The following is an 18,506-nucleotide window of genomic DNA, read 5'->3' as shown; positions in this document are numbered from 1 at the left end:
CCCAAACCACAAAAATCCACAAAATCCACAAGAAATCAAAGCCCAAAAATCAAAAACCAATCCACCCCACTCACCTCACTCACTACACTCAACACAATCAAGTTCAATCCCCCCCAATCTCCCTTCCCTCCCCCATCTCTCTTCTCATCTCCAATCCCTCTCCCTCTCCAACCACTACAAATACCCCCGCAATCCCTCTTCCACTCTTTTGCCCCTCCACTCTTCCACCCCCCATCCCATCTCACCTCCCCTCCCACCTCCTCTTCCATCTCCCAAACTCCAAACTCCACATTCCGTCGTCTGAGTTCTACCCTTCTACCCCCCTATCACACATCGCATTCCATCCCATCTCATCCCATCCCATCCCATCTCATCCCATCCCATCCCACTCAATTTGATACCTCAATACATTCATACCCTTCATTTTGCAAGCCTTAACCACTCAACCAATGAATCAACAATATATCCTCAAAATCTGATCCGCTTATTACTCCCCTTCCCTCAAATCTATTTAGATATATAAACCATCATTCTCATTCTTCAATTGCCACTCAACTTAGCCTACCCCTTTCCATCCTCCATCCTACCCAAATTCAAACTTCAAAGCTTAAATCCGCACATCACAAAACATCACAAGAATCTCACGGACCCTCTCAACCCATTGTAAAACTTATTTTCTTATTCTTATTCTTATTTTTATTCATATCCCTATCTAACAACTAAATATCTCCACTCCCATCATTTCATATCCACATATGAATATCATCCAGTCTCAAAACCAGATCAATCAAATAATGAATGAGACCTAGCAAGAATTCTCCTTCCACAGATTCCTCATCTACAATCCCAAAATACTACCGCTCAATAATAGCAAAACCAATCCTAATCAACCAAACCACTCAAATGGAAGGATGATATAAAACAAGCCATCGAATCGATTCAAAGCACAGCTCTTTGTTGGCTCAATGTCTCATGCCAACCAATTGAGATTTATCACCAATTCATCCCACTTCCCATTCTTTCCTCCCCTTGAATCAATCTTTCCATCAATGACTAGCATTGAAACCTGAAAGTCTCAACTCACACCCAACATAACATGTTTCCTAGAATAGAAAGGTATCTCAAAAGTAAAAGGCTCCGTCGTAGAAAGGAAGAATGTTCATAGATACACATTATTGTTATTAGCCCATGTAACAAGTGTATTAAATTTGGCTCTGAACTCCTCCGAAAGAACAACGTAAAAAAATGTAAAATAACAACACCATCCACAAAAGAATTGCAAACTTGGTGCGAAAGAATTGAAGGAAGAAAATATTGAATTTTGCTAAACGACTTGATGCAAATGCGCCAATAAAAACTTGTGTACATTTGTCGTTCTGTTCATATCGAATTTTATCTGATCAATTCGATTTCCAATTGCGCCATATGTAAGACCCTATCTTTGTACTTGAAGGAAGTCTATGTTAGGATATAGATAATCTATTCATCCCATATTCGTGTGATAGGCAAATTACATGGCTTGACCTGGAACGGGCTTCCTCTCCACCGGACTTCTGATATTTAGGGCAGGTGGTGGAGATGAAGGAGTATCTGTTGGCGCGGATGTAATCAATGTAGGACTTGCTTGTCTAGAGATAGGATCGGTATCCGAATCACTTCGAGCACGTCCTTCACTTTGTGGAGCCACTTCATGATTTGGTGGAGTGATTGGTCGTTGTTCGGTCGCCTGACCTTGTGGAGTCATGGGTCTTGGGACAGATGAACCTTGAGGTGTCATTGGTCTTTGTTGATTTGGGTGATTTGGAGGGACCATTGGGCGTTTACCTTGAGGCGTCATGGGTCTGTTGCCAGCTGGTGACATAGATCTTGGAGGACCCTGCATCATTCCTGGACCACGAGGAGGACCTTGTCCATTTGGTCCCATTGGTCTGGGTGGTCCGGCTGGTGACATAGATCTCGGGGGACCTTGCATCATACCAGGGCCACGGGGAGGGCCTTGTCCATTTGGTCCCATGGGTCTTGGAGGTCCATTGGGAGGTCCATTTGGTTTCATTGGAGATGCTGGATAAGGTGGACCACCATCCTTATTAGGAACGCGAGGAGGACCTTGATTCATACCAGGTGACATAGGACGTTGTTGAGGACGCATAGCCGGTGAACCCTGAGGACCAGGTTGTTGAGGACGTGGTTTAACAGGACGAGTAGAGAGACATGTTCGAGGAACGACACCTTGTTTAGATCGATCGAGACGAATGCAAAGAGCCTATGTTCAATCAGTATGTGTAATTCATAGTAAAGCTTTGTGTGGAAACTTACCCATCCATCATCATATTCATGCAAAATTCGAATCAATTGGCCAGCTTTCAGTTCAAGTTCATCATCCATGGAAGGAACGAAATCAAGTTGAACTCGGTGAACAGTAGTATTAGGAGGACCTCCAGCTGCAGCAATAGCCATACCGGTTACAGATTGAGCTTGAGTAGCACCCGACGCAGTACTGAATTCAGAACCAGAAGGACTTGGTGGGCTCAAAACTGTATTGGGCTTAGTAGTGAAATCCATTTTGAGACTATTGCCGGCTTTAGAAGCACTGCGAGCTAAACCAACTGGTTTGAGAGGGGCTGGAGTAGGAGAATTAGAAGTAGAAGACGATGCAGCAGCAGCAACGACAGCAGAAGCAGCAATTACTTCACCTCCATCGTTGAAACCTTCTATAATAGGAGGACCATTGGTGTTGGGAGTATCGATAGATTCAGCGTGGTTACCAAATGGATTGTTTTTGTTCTGGTCCTGAAATTGTTGTGAGTGATAGCTTGGCGCAGTTGACACTGGTGTTAAAATGCCACCCATTTGAGAAGGCGCTTGACTGGCTCGAGATTTCTCATTGAAGGGTTGGAATTGTGTCACAGGCCGGAGAGATAAACGATGAGCGGCCGTTGCTGCAGCTGCTCCTCCTCCATCTGAACGTTGACTTGCTTGACGTTGAACTTCTGCACGTGTAGCTTCTGCGCGACGAGCTGATGAAGCTACCATGGCAGATTTCTCATCATCCAGACGTTCAGCCTTGGCCGCTTGCTTCTTCTTCTTAAAGAAAAATAAAAGAAGAGCAAGTCCAACTCCAAGCAATAACAAAATACCAACGACCAATCCTGCTTTACCACCAGCACTCATACCGGAACTCGACGAATCTGCTGCAGCAGTTGAGGAAGCATTGGCGGAGGAAGCATTCGTAGCTGAGGCGACTGCAGTACTTGTTGGTATATTGTCGGTGGCTGCGAGAAGAGCAACCGAACTTCCTACCGACGTTGTGGCGACGAGGGAACTGGGAAGTTCGGAAGAACTGGAAGCGGAGGTTTTGAGAGTGGAGGCCGAAGTCGTTGTGTGACTTGCACTTGAAGAAGTTGCAGTTGTCTTGGCGGCTGTAGTTTTAGTTGAGGAGTGTGTCTCTTCAGCCGATGATGTTGTTTCATCTTCTTGTCCGACCGTTGAGTAACCTGCAATCGATCCGCTAAAGGTTGGTGAAGCTGTGACATAAACAACTGATACAATTGTTTGTAAAGCTGGTTCTGGTTCTGGATCTGGTTGCCTGACCTCAATTGGTGCTGCCATGATATCTTCCTGATTTAACTCGGCGCGCTTCGCATGACGCGCATGTTGATGAGAACGACCTTTCATCTTGCCCGATTTGAAATTTTGTGGATTGAGTATGGATTGGATTGTAGATGGACGTCAATTGATGTTTCGAGACAATAGTAATCTTTCGCTCCGACGGAATATCTTATTGATCGTGCACGATATCGGTATGATTATGGTAATAATCAACTAGGCATTCATGTATTGACAATATGTGAATTGTATTCGAAAAGAAGGGAATGGGAGTCAATCGCGTATGAAGGTTGGTGTAAAGAATGTAATCCAATTATTGATTTTCCCGTCGCAAAGACTGACTGTGAGTGAATGGATGGTTTAATTATTATTTTTAGATAATGATTAAACCAAACCAAGGATTAATGGAATTATTGACCGTTTGATCTTTTAATTTATCCTCGTCGATAAAGGAAGGACGACGAGATAGAGTTAATCTTGACTCTAAAAGATTGGGGGTGGGAAGGAAAAAGCAACGACGGAGGTGAAATTGAAAAGAGGGAGGGAGAGGTGAAAGTGGAAGTGGAAGTGGAAGAGAGAGGAAAGGCACAAAGGGTAAAAGAGGGTAAAAAGAAAGAATGGAGCCGGGTAGGATTGTGGATGGTGGATTGTGGATGGTGGATTGTGGATGGTGGATGGTAGTGAGTGAGTGAGTGAGTGAGTGAGTGGGTGGGTGGTATGCATGTGGTATGTGGTGATGGGTGGTACAAGCGTAAGATGAGAATAATAATACTAATAATACTAATAATACTAGGTAGGTAATAATAATACGTACCAAGGGAAAAAGGGTTCGTCTCTTCTTTTTCGCTGGTGTGCTTCGTACGAAGGTATGGATGGTGCATTTGAGCGGATGGCGGAGAAATGATTGGGATTCCACACAAGTATCATACGCTAATGCCACTTCCAGTAAGGTTGATCCGAATTCATTTAATCCCTTGATCCAATTATTTCCTCTTACAGTAAGGTCACTTCTGAATAATCACAGAAATACTTGGGATGCCCCGTGGTTTACCTGGGACATTTACAATTTGGCCTGTCTCTGGCTGCATCCAAGAATGATCCAGGGCATCAGATTATACCTTGACCCGAATCGAGATTAGCGTCAGGTACGAGACACGGACCTATCCGATGGAAGGTGAGATATGATTGGTAGATGGGTCGAAAATGAAATGAGGATTCTTGATGATTGTCAAGGGTGTTTCAGAATGAACCTATCACTTACCTTGATGAAGACTAGGAATGTCAAATTGGGCTAGCTTGGTTGTCTAACCCCCCTTGCATACTGGTAATGTGCCATGCATAATCAGGAACAGGAACAGGAATAGATAGGAGATTGGAAAGTGATCCATCCGTTCGTTGGATGGTAAATCATGAATGATGAGTAAATGAATCAAAAATTAAAAAATGAAGGAAGAACGAGACAAGAATCCCGTGACGTGCATAAATATACAACAAACATCGTATACATAGTTTCCTTTCGTCTGTGATAAAAGTATAATAAGAGTATCCTGTCAACCACAAAAACCTCAACATCATATATCTTCATCCGAGGTAATTCCTTACCTACCTATCTAAATACCAACAATCTTCAACCTTATCATCTCCCGCGTCGAAAGCCACGTATTCGTTAATTTATAGAAGCGCTTCCATACCCTACTAGAATTCCTTGCTCCCCGAACCTCTCTTAACATTCCTCTCTACCGTAGCCGGGGTTCAACGAATATCCTCATCATCTAGCTAGGTAGAGGCCTAGAGATTCATCTAACGAAATTTCCCCATAAGATTTTATTAAAGCCGTTGAACTTTGGAGCGAATATGATGAATCATACTATGAAGATACCTAGGCAAGTATTGTATTGTGAAAAAGTTCCGATATCCGAGTTGTATTGATTTTAGCTGGTTATGTTGAAATCATGTACGATTCAGGAGTACAGTAGGTTATGACAGTCTTATCGCAAGGGAAAAAATAAAAGACGTCTCCTCCCGTATTTCCCTCTTCTACATCACTACAATCGACCGACATATCTAACCCAATTTATACCCATAAACATCACACCACCACCACCATCATCATCATCGTCGCCTCACACCCCAACCCCAACTCACAGACAAGATCTACGACGATCCCCCAAATACACTAACCAGAAACTAATAAATCATTCCATTTTCCCTTCTTGTTTCCACTTTCGACTTTTCACGGTACCTCCATACATTCATCTATTCATACATATATACACATTCATACATCTGTTCATACATATATACATCCATACATCCATACATCCATACATCCATACATCCATACATCCATACATCCATACATCCATACATCCATACATCCATACATCCATACATCCATACATCCATACATCCATACATCCATACATCCGTACATCCATACATCCATACAAACGATCTTTTCTCCCTCCCCCTCCCAATCCCCAATTCCACTCCATTCCCACATCATATCATATCATATCATATCATATCATATCCAATCACCCACCTAGGTACTTCACTTCACACCACACCATCCAAATCACACATCACACATCACACAGCCACCACGGCACCCAAACCCCAAAAACCCTCATCACAACACCAGCGATCCTCATAATTCCTCTCCCAAAGAGCCAACCACCTACAGATTTAAAATTACACAAACAGCGATCGGCGCAGAGGCTTAGATCCATCCACTAGCCCCTTTCGTCGTTTGTCGCGTGGAGCACGTGCTTACTTGCTGTTTCTTGGAAATTTCCGATGATTCCGGGGAATTATGATGTGGTGTGGTGTATTGATGAATATGAATGTGAGTGATATGATGGGTTTTTTTTCTATGAGAGTTGGGATTTGTTCTTGTGTTTGTTGATGGGGTCATCTATATATCTCTAGTGAGTGAGTGAAGAAATAGAATAGAAAGTAGATTTCTCTTGAAGAGAAGTCCCGTAAGTATATATCACGTGATACATCTCCAGCGATGGTACACTGTCAGATCTATCTGTCTGATGATATACTTCATGACCCAAGCGGATTGTCAAATTATGCTTAGCATTTCAAGGCTATTCATGTCAATGATGAACACCAAATACTCTACTATTGAAAAATATAACATCTCTCACGATACTTTCATTAGTACAGTACCCAAACACAACTCTTGCTTGGAGACTAACTTATAATTCCCTGTTCATACATTTTCACATATAGTAAATATTCCTCATTGAATGCCTCTTTTCTCTTTCCTTTATTCGGAGATATACTATTGTATAGGTGTCGATTGCTAGTCGCTACATCATATTTACTCAAATCGGCAACAGTATGCCCAAGCAATTTTGTTCATGTGGACTGGTATCATATCGAAACGTATGTATGAGATGGTAAATATGAGGTGAGGGTATGTATGTGTGTGTGTGTGTGTTTTATGCATATCAACGAAGAAATGAGATGAAACAGTGAGGTGAAGTGGTAAGATCCAGAAAAAGGTAGAATCACTCGATCAGTATTTACACTTCCCACATCACAAAGTATATCTCATCTCGCACACCTACCCAAAAATTCCACATGCACCCTCACATCCCATTCTAAACCCCCACCAATTAGATTACCCATCCCCAGAAAAACTACTCTGAGAGTTGTATTGTAAACTGTTTTAAAAATCTTTCTTCTCTTGCGATTGCGAAAAATACATAGCTGCCTATCATAGGAATATAAGGTTATCTTCACAGTCGTTAGAAATTAAAAGGCTCGCGTATATATCGCAGCTCGCTTTTACATAGTATGGTTTGAGTTTTGAGTCTGCATATATCTGAATCTGCAGGCGACGCGGATATAAGGTGGGATTGGATTTGGGTTTGGAGTGATTTCATCGTAGGGGTAGTTTTTATTGCATATATCTAGGTAGGTTGGTAGATTGGTAGGTTGGTAACGACACTTCGTTTATCAATCGTAAGATATTGTTGAGATGAGGAGTTGTGATTGATATAACGGCTGCGTATTACCAAGTCTAAGCGAGCTGTTATGTATTTCTCTTCCGAGAATCTTCTATGAATCCGAGGGGGTAGTTAATGTTCAGGCGGGAGATAGACTGCATGGTGGTTGTGTGGATCTGGGTGGGTGGGTAGAGAGATGTAGTATGGGGGTGTATCCTCGAGTGGATTTGATATAAGTACCCAGGTATAGTTAGTTATTGTTTGGAGAATTGAATGTGCATGTAATTTACAGAGGTGGTATACGCATATGTGCATCTGAATCTGGATCTGAATCTAAATCGCATCTTGAGAGGTAATTCTGAATTTGAAAAATGAAATAGGGGGGATTAATAAATGGTTCGTGTTTATAGGCTAAGGAAGGTACCTAGTATGTATATATATCAATATATCATACTACATACAGTAGACAAGCTTAGATAAACCTCATACAAAGCGATATATTCCATTCCATTCCATTTCTTCTGCGCTGTATATACATCTTGGGATGAGTTGAAGAGGGAAAATGGTAATAAATTAGGTAGATATAGTTTGGATGTTTGTTGCGATTTGTTAGTACTAAGTAGATGAATCTATTACTGAGATGATTAATAGATATAGATGTATATAAAGCAGTTTTTGTAAGGTTTTATTGTGTTTGAAAGTACGTATTCTGTAATGAGTAAGTAATCTTACGATGTTTGGAAATTGGAAGGGTTTGTTCAGGAGGTGTACTTTTGGAAATTTCTAGTATCTATTCTCGTTACTTGATGAGATGAATATGAATTCGAATAAAAATGGTAGTTGGTTGAGAGAAGGAAAGGAAGAAAAGATGATTTCTCGCAAATATAAATATAAATATAAAACTATACAACTATTCTGACCTTCCAAAATATCTTCTAGATTCCTATAAAATGATTTAGTATCTTCTCAACTACCTAAATCTACATCTATATCTAACCCCTTTACCGCAACATCGCAACTCCTTTCTCCTCCCACACCATGGAAAACACACGTATCATACCCTCATCCCTAGAGACAGGTATGAAAATATAAGGAAAGAAGCACACATATACACACGCAGAGAGAGAGAGAGAGAGAGAGAGAGAGAGAGAGAGAGAGAGAGAGAGAGAGAGAGAGAGAGAGAGAGAGAGAGAATACAATTAGAGGTATAAACAGCTAGAAGCGAGAACATATCATGCCCAAGCAAAAGTAGTAGCAAAAACTATCCAGAACATCTGATTATATCATATTATACTACAATTCATATTGCTATATATCAAACCAATCATTCCTAACCTAGCTGATACCCCCGAATCTCTTTATAATATCTATCTTCGTGACGAGTAACACTGAACAATGTAAAATAATCCTCAACCCATCTATCACAACACCAACAGATGCAATATCAAACCACCATCTGAGATCACCTCCCATCCAATCGAAACAACATCTCCCATAACACACAACACAATTTGTACACGATACCAATTCCAGCCATCTTCTTACTCCTTTACTCTCAGTAGGTATAAATACACCATCACCTAGACTAAGAATAAGAATAACTAGGTATTGGAATCACCTCGATGATAATAATAATAATCCCGTTTTTTTTTCAGAATAGGTATACGGTGTGGATTGATATTGTATGTAATCGATTCTAGGTTTTTAGACTATAGAAGCTATCCATATCTTTGCAATACTTGTAAGTACCAAGGAGCTAGCGCTTTTATATATATATTCACTCATCTTGCAATAATGACGTTAAAGTCTAGCGTCTAGATCATGGATAAGAATGAAGTTCAATGCATATATCAAAGTTAAGCATTAAGAGGTTATGATCTTGAGAAATTGAAGAAGTGAAAGGGATCTTGAATTCGTGGATATGGGCTGAGTGCCTAGGTAGTGGAAGTATAGTCTAGTAAATAGTTGCGTTGTGGTTCGATTCGAGATCGTGTTTAGATAGGTAGTAGAAGTATATGAGCATGTTCAAGAGCTTGTTGACGGGAAGGAAATGAGCTAAAAAGGGAAGAGTATAACATCAGTCCATGCAAAGACAAGATCTTAGTTGAAAACTGTGCATGTATTAAGATTCAAGATTCAAGATTATAAATTAGACTACACTACAAAAGCATCACCCAGCAATCCCACCTAAACAACTAACTCATCATAAACCGTTCTTCCTACCTCACCACATAAAATCCATTGACACCCACCCCCGTTTCCCTCAATCTATCAACCTCCATCCTCAACCCCATCTTATGCAAAGGTACTCTATCCAACTCCCTCTGCGCCCTAAACCTGACATCCGCATATCCCGTCGTAGCTCTCTCCAACAATCCTCTGCCTTGCCCTTCCCCCGCTTCTGGTGCAAAAACCGGTTGATCAAGTATTGTCTGCGCAAAAACAATATCATTAAGTGAAGCGACCAATTCCTCTTCCATCTCATTTGCAGATACAGGATACGCATCTGGACGTATGAATCCCATAACTTTGATCTCTAAATTCTTCATCTCGTAGACTTGAGGTTCGAAACAATCGGATATAAAATGGATTTTGAATATTCTTTTGCTGGCTTCGATAATTGTAGCTTTGTGAAGATTTGATGCTTGCATTGGTAATGAGGATATCACGGTTTGAGACCAGATATCCGTATCGAGACGTGGTGCTCCTTTATCAGGACGTCGTCGAATCCATGCGAAATAATGGCCTCGGAGTTGATGAGATATATGTTCTGCAATGCCAGACAGAGTCATGGTAGGCATGCTGAAATAATCTCCGTCTTTGATTTCAATCTCAGATCGTGCTATGAAACAAATTGGATAAGGAGCTCTTGGTCCCGACTCATTGTCTCCACTTCCAGCTTGATTATATGAGAAACTTCTCACTCCCTTATATTGAATATTTCCATTTGTGATGGTCGATTTCACCATTTCCTCTGTTCCGCTTTTTCCATAAAGTGCAACGGCTGCTTCCTTCCGGGTTTTAGAAGGCATGAAAGGTTGAGCAACTTTCATTGCAGTGGATGTAACTGGGGAAACCAATCCTCCAACTGTTTTGTTGGCATAAACAGTTATAGCCATAGCCCCAAGTTCCAATGGTAAGGTACTCAAACTCGCACCTCTTATTGAAGAAGGACTTGTCGAAGCAGAAAGAATACGAAAAACCGGACTTGGACACAGCACTTTCTTCTTCTCGCCTTGACAAAGTACAAGGTGGAAATAGCCATCGCTTGCTTCGACTGGTATGCGGACTACGAGAGTCTCGCGCAATATATGTTTTGGATGCTTTGTTTTCTTCAAAAATTTCTTGATATCTCGTTGCCAGGCTCGCTCATCACTTTCTTTCAGTTGCTCTGCTGAGATAGGAATTTTCGGTGTGACATTAATCCAACTACTATTATTTCCTAAAAAAGCTTTCAGACGCATCCCAGTATTTCCAGACCATCCTTTGTCTTGAAGCCATACCTGCCGATCTGGCGGTAAAGCTGCATCTGAAAAGATTGAAACCGTAAGAGTTGTAGAGCAGCCTTGATAGAATACTAGACCGTGTGAATGCCGTAGAATAGAAAAGTGTTTTGTGCTTTCTGATGGATGAGATATGAGTCCTCCCGCAAAATGTCGTGCTTCTTGCAATGCTTTTGAGACGTAGGATGCGGATGGAGTGGATGATTGTTCTGATAATGTTTCATTCGCGATTTTGGGAACATCATTGACGGCTGGTAAATTTAAAGGGGCTGCCGGGGCAGAAATTGTTCTTTCAATGTTTGTACCCGTTTGAGTGATTTGAAGGGTCTCAAAACCGGCGGGTTGAATAGGATTTGTCTGCGATTGCGACAATAAAGTTTGAGCAGCATTGTTTTTAGTATATTTCCCCGCTTTGCTGTCTTCTGATAGATTCCGACCATACTTCGTCGAATCATAGATATCGATTCCCAAGGGTGTCGCTGGATTCAATTGGGGTGTTACGGGCTTGCGCTGGATTCGAGAGGGGTTCGCACCGTCGTAAGGCCGTAATGGCCTCGGGGTCTCACTGTATGCTGGTGGGGGCGAATAATAATCCATTTGAATTTGTTTGTTAATTGACCATCACTTTCCATGCTGTCAAACCGCTGGTTTGAGTCCCCATTTCATTAAAATGAGTCGTTGCAATATCGTAATGGCCAAGATAGATGACTGTCGGAAATGTTTCAGTAATCTCGGTCAAAGCGTTAGTCATTATCTTGGAAGATATTGGCAGTGAAATCTGGTGAATTCGCTCGTTGTCATATGAGCCATTATATTCACTTCCAGAAACCTCATGTATGAATGAATCTTTTGATACCTTTTATGGTGGTTTAGCCTTATTTATATATGGCTTGCCTTGCGCTCAAAAGATGTTTCGTGCATGCAAGCTTATTTTCCCCACCAAATCCACTTTGAACGTGCCTCAGTGCTTCTCACGCAAGGGACGAACAATAAGTTGCATACCAAGCTCCCAAGTAAACTACCTTGTAAACCTTTTGGCGTCTTTGAATATTCTAATTCGAATTTACCAGTGAACCACTTTCGATGTTCCAATTTAGATTTAAAAATCAAATTCCTCTAATATTCATTTCAAAACGAACAATCAAGTTCTCCTGATATTCTTCTCAAAGTTCAAATTCAAATTAGACAATCAAGCTCCTCGAGTAACACAATTCAAATGTGATATTCAAATGCCTGGGATATCATTTTGGCGTGCGATTCATTCATGTGGAGCCCCTTCACCAGACCCAAAATAAGCGAAACACCGAAATCAAATTTAGATTTTTCCGTATTTGTAAAAAGTGAAGAAATAATTTTCATAACCTGTGTTTGTAGTATACATACATTTGCCTCTGTTTTTCATACGTCTCGAATTTGATACAATCCGAATGAGAAATCAAATTTAGAGTGAATATCAAAGATGACGCATTCGAAAGGCACTCAGTGTATCAGCATTTCTCATGCCTCTAAGGACCCTTCACTAAAGTTCCAAATGCGTAGCCGAATTGCCTAGGGGCTGCTGATTCTCTCCACTTGATTATATATTGAAATAGTTGCCGAAAAACTCGTCAAACAAGAGCAGGCCATGTGGTCTAGTCGTATGATTGCCGCTTCGGGATATCCTCCCCACGTATACTCGTGATAGAATGTGGCAGGCCCCGGGTTCAAATCCCGGCATGGCCCTTGTTTTTGCAAAGTTGGGTTGTGTTTTGATTTGTGAAGCTTTTGATATGGAATATTTTAGTTGGGGCCTCTGACTTTCGAAGTTTTGGCATTTCCTCTCTATTTTGGTGGGGTACGCGAAACACTGACGAATAAGGGTTAAATATGTGATTTGTGCGTACTACCTAGGACAGAGTATGAGATCCTTCTTGACCTTCTTCCATAATCATATTGAAAAATTTTTGCACGTCCCCGGTAAAAAAACTAATTATACTGGTAGAAACCACACGTTTGACCAATCTTCTAACCCTAAATCGACACATTCCATAGCGAGAGGACGGGTCGTTCCTTAGGGGTTTATGTGGAGTATGGGAAAGAAAGTTGAACCTACTCGTGCTGCCAGAAAGTATGCAACTCCGGCGCCCAATATAACTTATTTTTAGGTTTTAATTTAGACTTACTTGAACATCGCGATATTGATAAAAATTCACAAATTGAAGTTCTAAAGGTTCTATGGCCCTCTATAGCTTTAGTAATCGAAAGCCTGAAGCATGCCTTATAAAAAGAAAAAGAAACAAGCGTTCTAGGTTCTAATGCTTGAGAGGGGCATTATTTAAGAGATATCGGGATTTCGGCAGTTGTTGGGGTAAGCTCCTGGGCGTTCCATTGCCATTTCAGACGCTCCCAATTTATTGTCTACATTTGAACTCGCTGTCAATGTCATTTTTATGTCAATCATTTCGAGGCCTCCAAATCCTTCTGATAGATCAGAATAGATAACTGAGCTAAGGGACCTGATTGGACGACGACAATTAGACAAACTCACAACAGTATTCAGAGCCTGGCTCCCTGGGTATTGGAATAGCTACCCACATCTCATTGACCTCATCTTCCTGTAAGTTAGTCACAAGCAATGTGATACAGTCTCCGAGATTGCTACGGTGAGGGAATCGGTTGCGGGATTTCACACTCCTGACTTGTTCCTTCCTATCTGAGATCATTAGCAATTTCGTTGATGCATAGTAAGATTACATATATAGATTTAGGGAGTCGCTCTATGAGTAATTGGGAGTTAGACAATTCCACGAGTGATGAGACACTTCTGGATTGATCTTGCTTCAACGGAAAAAGATCATTGTTTAGTGATGAATGATATTCAGTCATTAGATGAGTTCGAGTACTGGATCTATGTTGAATGTCTGGATTCATTGAGAACAATGATACCCAGGTAGTATCCTAGTGTCTCAAGTATTTTCGAAGATTCGAAGTCGGATGAATTCGATTCGGATTCATTGCAGCCGAACTATTTGATAAATCTTTGGAGGCTACAGGCTAGAGTCTAGTTCGGAAGCCATATATGTCTGTATTCATTCTGATAATATTCAATTAAGTACAGCCTGTCTATCACAGTCTAAAGACCTGAAGTACAATGCATGGGTTGTTATTCAAAAGGGGTACGGGTTTTTACAACAACGTCCTCTACAGTCCATGAGTTATTCCAAAACCTAAACGGCCGACTTTCCTCCTACTCAGAACTGAAGTCATCGAAGTATAAAATAGACGTTGACGTCAACGTTGAAGCCTGCTTTTCTGGTGAAATCTAGTTAAACAAGACGACTCAGTTGTGGACTTCTTTAGTTTTTGAAAGAGCCGAATGAATGCCAGTCTACTTGCTCCGAGTCCGACGGATAGGTTTCAAGGGCTTGAGTATTGTAGCAAGCAGAGTAACCTGATATTGTCATAAGAAAACGGCGCATTTATTCATTGCATGCTGCAAAAATAGAAATTACATGCAATCACTAACTTCGCCAGTATAAAATTTGACATCAAGATTGAAAACAATGGCGCCTTTTGCGCAGACAGTAAAATAATTGCATAAAGATTGCAATCAACTCATATTAGAAGGATAACTAGCAAATGCACAGGTGTCATATAGACAGGTATCAATTCATAAAAACTGTTGCTCTCAAAACACTCAATAGATGTAACCTTCGCTTCCAAACACCTAAATCTTTCCCTCCCGAAGATACCCGCCAAATTAACGCCCAAGACAAATTTTCTACTCATCACTTTCTTCAACAGGTCCACCCATACTTGCAGGTTTCTCCGTAAGTGCTCTCGTGATTCGTGCGTAAAATCTAGCAGCTTGTGGTCTTGGAAATTCTATCTCATCTACAAGATAGTCTGGTAATAAATCCAATAAGGGTTTATCTCTGCTTGGATCCAAAAGTGGCGTATATCGACAATCTGGATCACCGTCTGCCATTTTCTCGCTCTCAACACCTAATTTGAAGTGAAGAGCTAGTATTAAAGTCAGTATAGAGTCAATATATCAGTCAGACATAGGGCTACTTACTACCATTACGACCTGTCTGAATACAATCAAAGACATCTTCTTCGGTTTCTCGTTTGACACCACGTATAATTAGTCCGGTCAAATCACTGTATAGATCTTCTTTCAATTGAGCGGCCTGAGCGGCTTGAGCTGCTTCTTGACTTCCAATAATACGCATACCACCATTGGCCTTGATAGCACTGCCTGGAACCTTGTTATTTGCGCTTTCGTATGATGCTGTAATTTTACGATTGGCTGCAAGCTTGGTAGACAATGTCTTGTTTTCCACCTGTGCTTCTGATAATGCCAATTCTAATTGATGGATCTGAGCTTGTAAATTCGTAGCTAATGCGTCTTGCGATTCGATTGTTTTCTTGAGACTTCGAGTTTCTTTTGCTAAAGAAGTTTGAGTTGCTAGATTGGCTTTTAAAGAAGCGATAAGCTCATTCGATGCTACTCAAAATTAGTGCCTGACCCAATTGCCTAATTTTAGAGTTTCATACCCTTTGTTTTTTCCTCCGCTGCCTTTTTGTATCGATCAAAAGTTTTCTCTGCTTCCTTGACCCCGACCTCTCGAAGATCTTGGTATTTTACCTCCACATGCTCAAGTTTCTTTGAAAGTTCGCCAAGCCTGCGTCTGACAGCTGGCTCATTCCTCTCTGTATCTGAAGCACTGCCAGCTCGATGCCGCGAAACGGACATCTGTCGTCGCCGTGAGTCGTTTTGCGGGCGAGATCCTTTCCTTTTCACCTCAGGTATGCTATCTTCTTGTTCCAATTCTTCGATATCTTCATCCATTTCCACTTCCGTTTCTGGTGCTTGTGTTTCCTGAATAACCTTTTCAGGTGACCCTTGTTCTACAACAGGCTCCTCTTGTACCTTTGCTTTGCCCTTTCTTCCAGGCCTACCCTTTTTGCCCACGGGTACTACGATTTCTTCTGCGATTTCTGGTTCGGGAACCACCGTTTTAGTGGCTCTACCTCGAGGCGCAGTAGATTTTTTCGTATCTTTTGCTTCAACTTCCTTTGGCGCAGTAACCTCACCATCTAGTTCATCACCCGAGACTACATCCTCCATGGTGACGTCTTCTGTCTCATCAATTTGCTCTGCCTCCTTCCCATTGTCTTTCTGTCGATTAATTTTGGCCGCCTGAACATTCTTTCTTCCTCTTTTCGCCGGGGGGGATGATTCTGGTGTTGGCTTCCCATTGATTCTTCCACTCGCGCGACGCGCCGGAGATTTTTTTTTTGTAACTTTTGATGGAGCAGTCTTAGGCCTCCCTCGTACTTTCTTCGCAGCTGTATTATCCTTCGATTGTTGTTTCGACATTGTGCGCTCTACCAAGTGGTCATCCTCTGAGTCTGATCCTATCAGTCCTGCAAGTGTTGAGTTCTTGAACTTCGACATTTAATGTAAACAATGCGCTTGGTTTGCTACGCGAGATTGAATGAGTAACGCGATTTTAGCGGTGAGGCTGTATAATTGTTGAAATCGTCTCAAGTTCGCAGAGTCAGATTCGCTGGTATCATCTGATTTGCGACAATAGAAAACTCAAAAGAGTAGATTTAGTAAGTGCAAATGCTGAGGCAACGAGGTGGCTCCATTCAAAATCGAGGGGAAACCTCTTGCCAAAGTAAACAAAGTTAGACGAGTGGCTTCTGTGGCTCATCGGAGTTGATCCTTGCAGATCCGTGAATAGAGCACGTGTCAAAGCCTTTCACTTTTTTTCAGCCACATTAGACACCGAACGAACGCCACAGCACAAGCAAACCGCCGCGATCTCGAGTCAGCTATTCAGTTCTTAGACGGACGACTACAAAATCGCGTTTCTAGTATAATCTGTTTTCAAAACCTCCTTTTCGAAGTATTGGAAAGCTGTGATTAGGTGGCCTTTACTGTCTCTAAGTTTTGCGCATCATGATGGGGGATGGTAACAGTAGAAAGTATGGCCTCTTACAAGATCTATTATTGATCGTTGTTTCTGTGAGTATGCCAGGAAACCCTTCACAATTTGCTTTACAACGACTAATCTGATTGACGTTCATAGACTGCCTCTTTTTATTACGTCGCAAAGAGTCTAATACCGGCTCTACCTTTTCAGAACGATGCTGAGAAGGAACAACACGAAGAAGCAAGATTAAAAGCCGCGGCGAACCTGCGAAGATTAAACAGAAGGGGTAGTGATGATGAATCAGATTTAGAGGAAACAGTCTCGGGGAGAGGAAAGTCTCGCCGTCCTCGCAAAGAGGACTTGATCCTAGATCAATATGAAAACCAGATTGCCATGGAAGTTGTAGCTCCAGAGGACATTCCTGTCGGTTTTGATGGTTAGTGCTCTGTACTAAAAAGCGATACCAAGGTGCTAATTTATGCAGACATTGGTGGTCTGGACGATATTATCGAAGAATTGAAAGAATCCGTTATATACCCTCTTACGATGCCTCATTTATACTCGCATTCATCCCCTCTTTTATCTGCACCTTCTGGTGTACTATTATATGGTCCTCCAGGATGCGGCAAAACTATGTTGGCAAAGGCTTTGGCGCATGAAAGTGGAGCTTGTTTTATCAACCTACATATCTCGACTCTGACAGAAAAGTGGTATGGTGATTCAAATAAGCTGGTCCGCGCAGTATTTTCTTTGGCCAGAAAGCTGCAACCCAGTATCGTGTTCATCGATGAAATAGATGCAGTATTGGGACAAAGACGAAGTGGTGAACATGAAGCCAGTGGTATGGTCAAAGCAGAGTGAGTAAAATTATGCGGATCTTTCATAATTATAGCTAACGATTCAGATTTATGACACTCTGGGATGGTCTCACTTCATCGAATAAGAGCGGATTACCAGCTAGAATTATGATTCTCGGTGCTACAAATCGAATTCAAGATATTGATGAGGCAATCTTACGAAGAATGCCCAAGAAATTTCCTGTTTCATTACCCTCGAACTCCCAGAGAAGACGTATCTTGAATTTGATCCTCAAAGATACAAAAACAGATCCAGATAACTTCGATATTGAATATCTTACAAGAGTTATGGCTGGTATGTCAGGAAGTGATATCAAGGAGGCATGTAGAGATGCAGCTATGGTTCCAGTTCGAGAATTTATCAGAGAACAGAGGGAAAGAGGCATATCCATGAGTGGCGTTGACCATTCGAATGTTCGCGGTGTACGGACAGAGGATTTCTTCGGTAGAAAAGGGGGCGGCCAAATTATCAAGGACAATCATGCACGACACATTGCTGCGGAAACTACATCAACAACAAGAGGCACGACGACTTCTAGTGATGGTTATGAAGATGTTGAAGAGAGCGTTGCTGAATCAATGGATTAACGAATTTATCACGTATAGCTGGTCATCTGAGTACAATTGCGTTGTAATATACTAGGTAGT

The 18,506-nt window shown here is 41.5% G+C and overlaps 4 protein-coding genes across 4 annotated transcripts; 1 reads left to right on the top strand and 3 right to left on the bottom strand.

The window, feature by feature from the left end:
• Window positions 1–1,510: 1,510 nt before the first annotated feature.
• On the bottom strand, window positions 1,511–3,675 carry EAE97_005461 (uncharacterized protein; the record flags this gene model as incomplete). The annotated part of the gene is made up of 2 exons (XM_038875973.1): window positions 1,511–2,263; window positions 2,317–3,675. 2 exons carry the CDS (start codon window positions 3,673–3,675, stop codon window positions 1,511–1,513), a joined length of 2,112 nt encoding a protein of 703 aa, XP_038733310.1.
• A 6,115-nt stretch (window positions 3,676–9,790) lies between these two features.
• Window positions 9,791–11,671, bottom strand: EAE97_005460 (uncharacterized protein; the record flags this gene model as incomplete). Its single annotated transcript, XM_038875972.1, has 1 exon — window positions 9,791–11,671. One exon carries the CDS (start codon window positions 11,669–11,671, stop codon window positions 9,791–9,793), a length of 1,881 nt encoding a protein of 626 aa, XP_038733309.1.
• Window positions 11,672–14,834: 3,163 nt separating this feature from the next.
• EAE97_005459 (uncharacterized protein) lies at window positions 14,835–16,517 on the bottom strand (the record flags this gene model as incomplete). The annotated part of the gene is made up of 3 exons (XM_038875971.1): window positions 14,835–15,076; window positions 15,132–15,563; window positions 15,614–16,517. 3 exons carry the CDS (start codon window positions 16,515–16,517, stop codon window positions 14,835–14,837), a joined length of 1,578 nt encoding a protein of 525 aa, XP_038733308.1.
• A 510-nt stretch (window positions 16,518–17,027) lies between these two features.
• EAE97_005458 (uncharacterized protein) lies at window positions 17,028–18,446 on the top strand (the record flags this gene model as incomplete). Its single annotated transcript, XM_038875970.1, has 4 exons — window positions 17,028–17,093; window positions 17,158–17,437; window positions 17,486–17,858; window positions 17,906–18,446. 4 exons carry the CDS (start codon window positions 17,028–17,030, stop codon window positions 18,444–18,446), a joined length of 1,260 nt encoding a protein of 419 aa, XP_038733307.1.
• Between the last annotated feature and the right edge of the window lie 60 nt (window positions 18,447–18,506).

This window comes from Botrytis byssoidea, assembly GCF_014898295.1.
Source record: "Botrytis byssoidea strain MUCL 94 chromosome Unknown BBYS_009, whole genome shotgun sequence".
In the NCBI taxonomy this organism is placed as follows: domain Eukaryota; kingdom Fungi; phylum Ascomycota; class Leotiomycetes; order Helotiales; family Sclerotiniaceae; genus Botrytis; species Botrytis byssoidea.
Note: the sequence above shows the minus strand (reverse complement) of the source record. Positions and strands in the feature narration are given on the sequence as shown.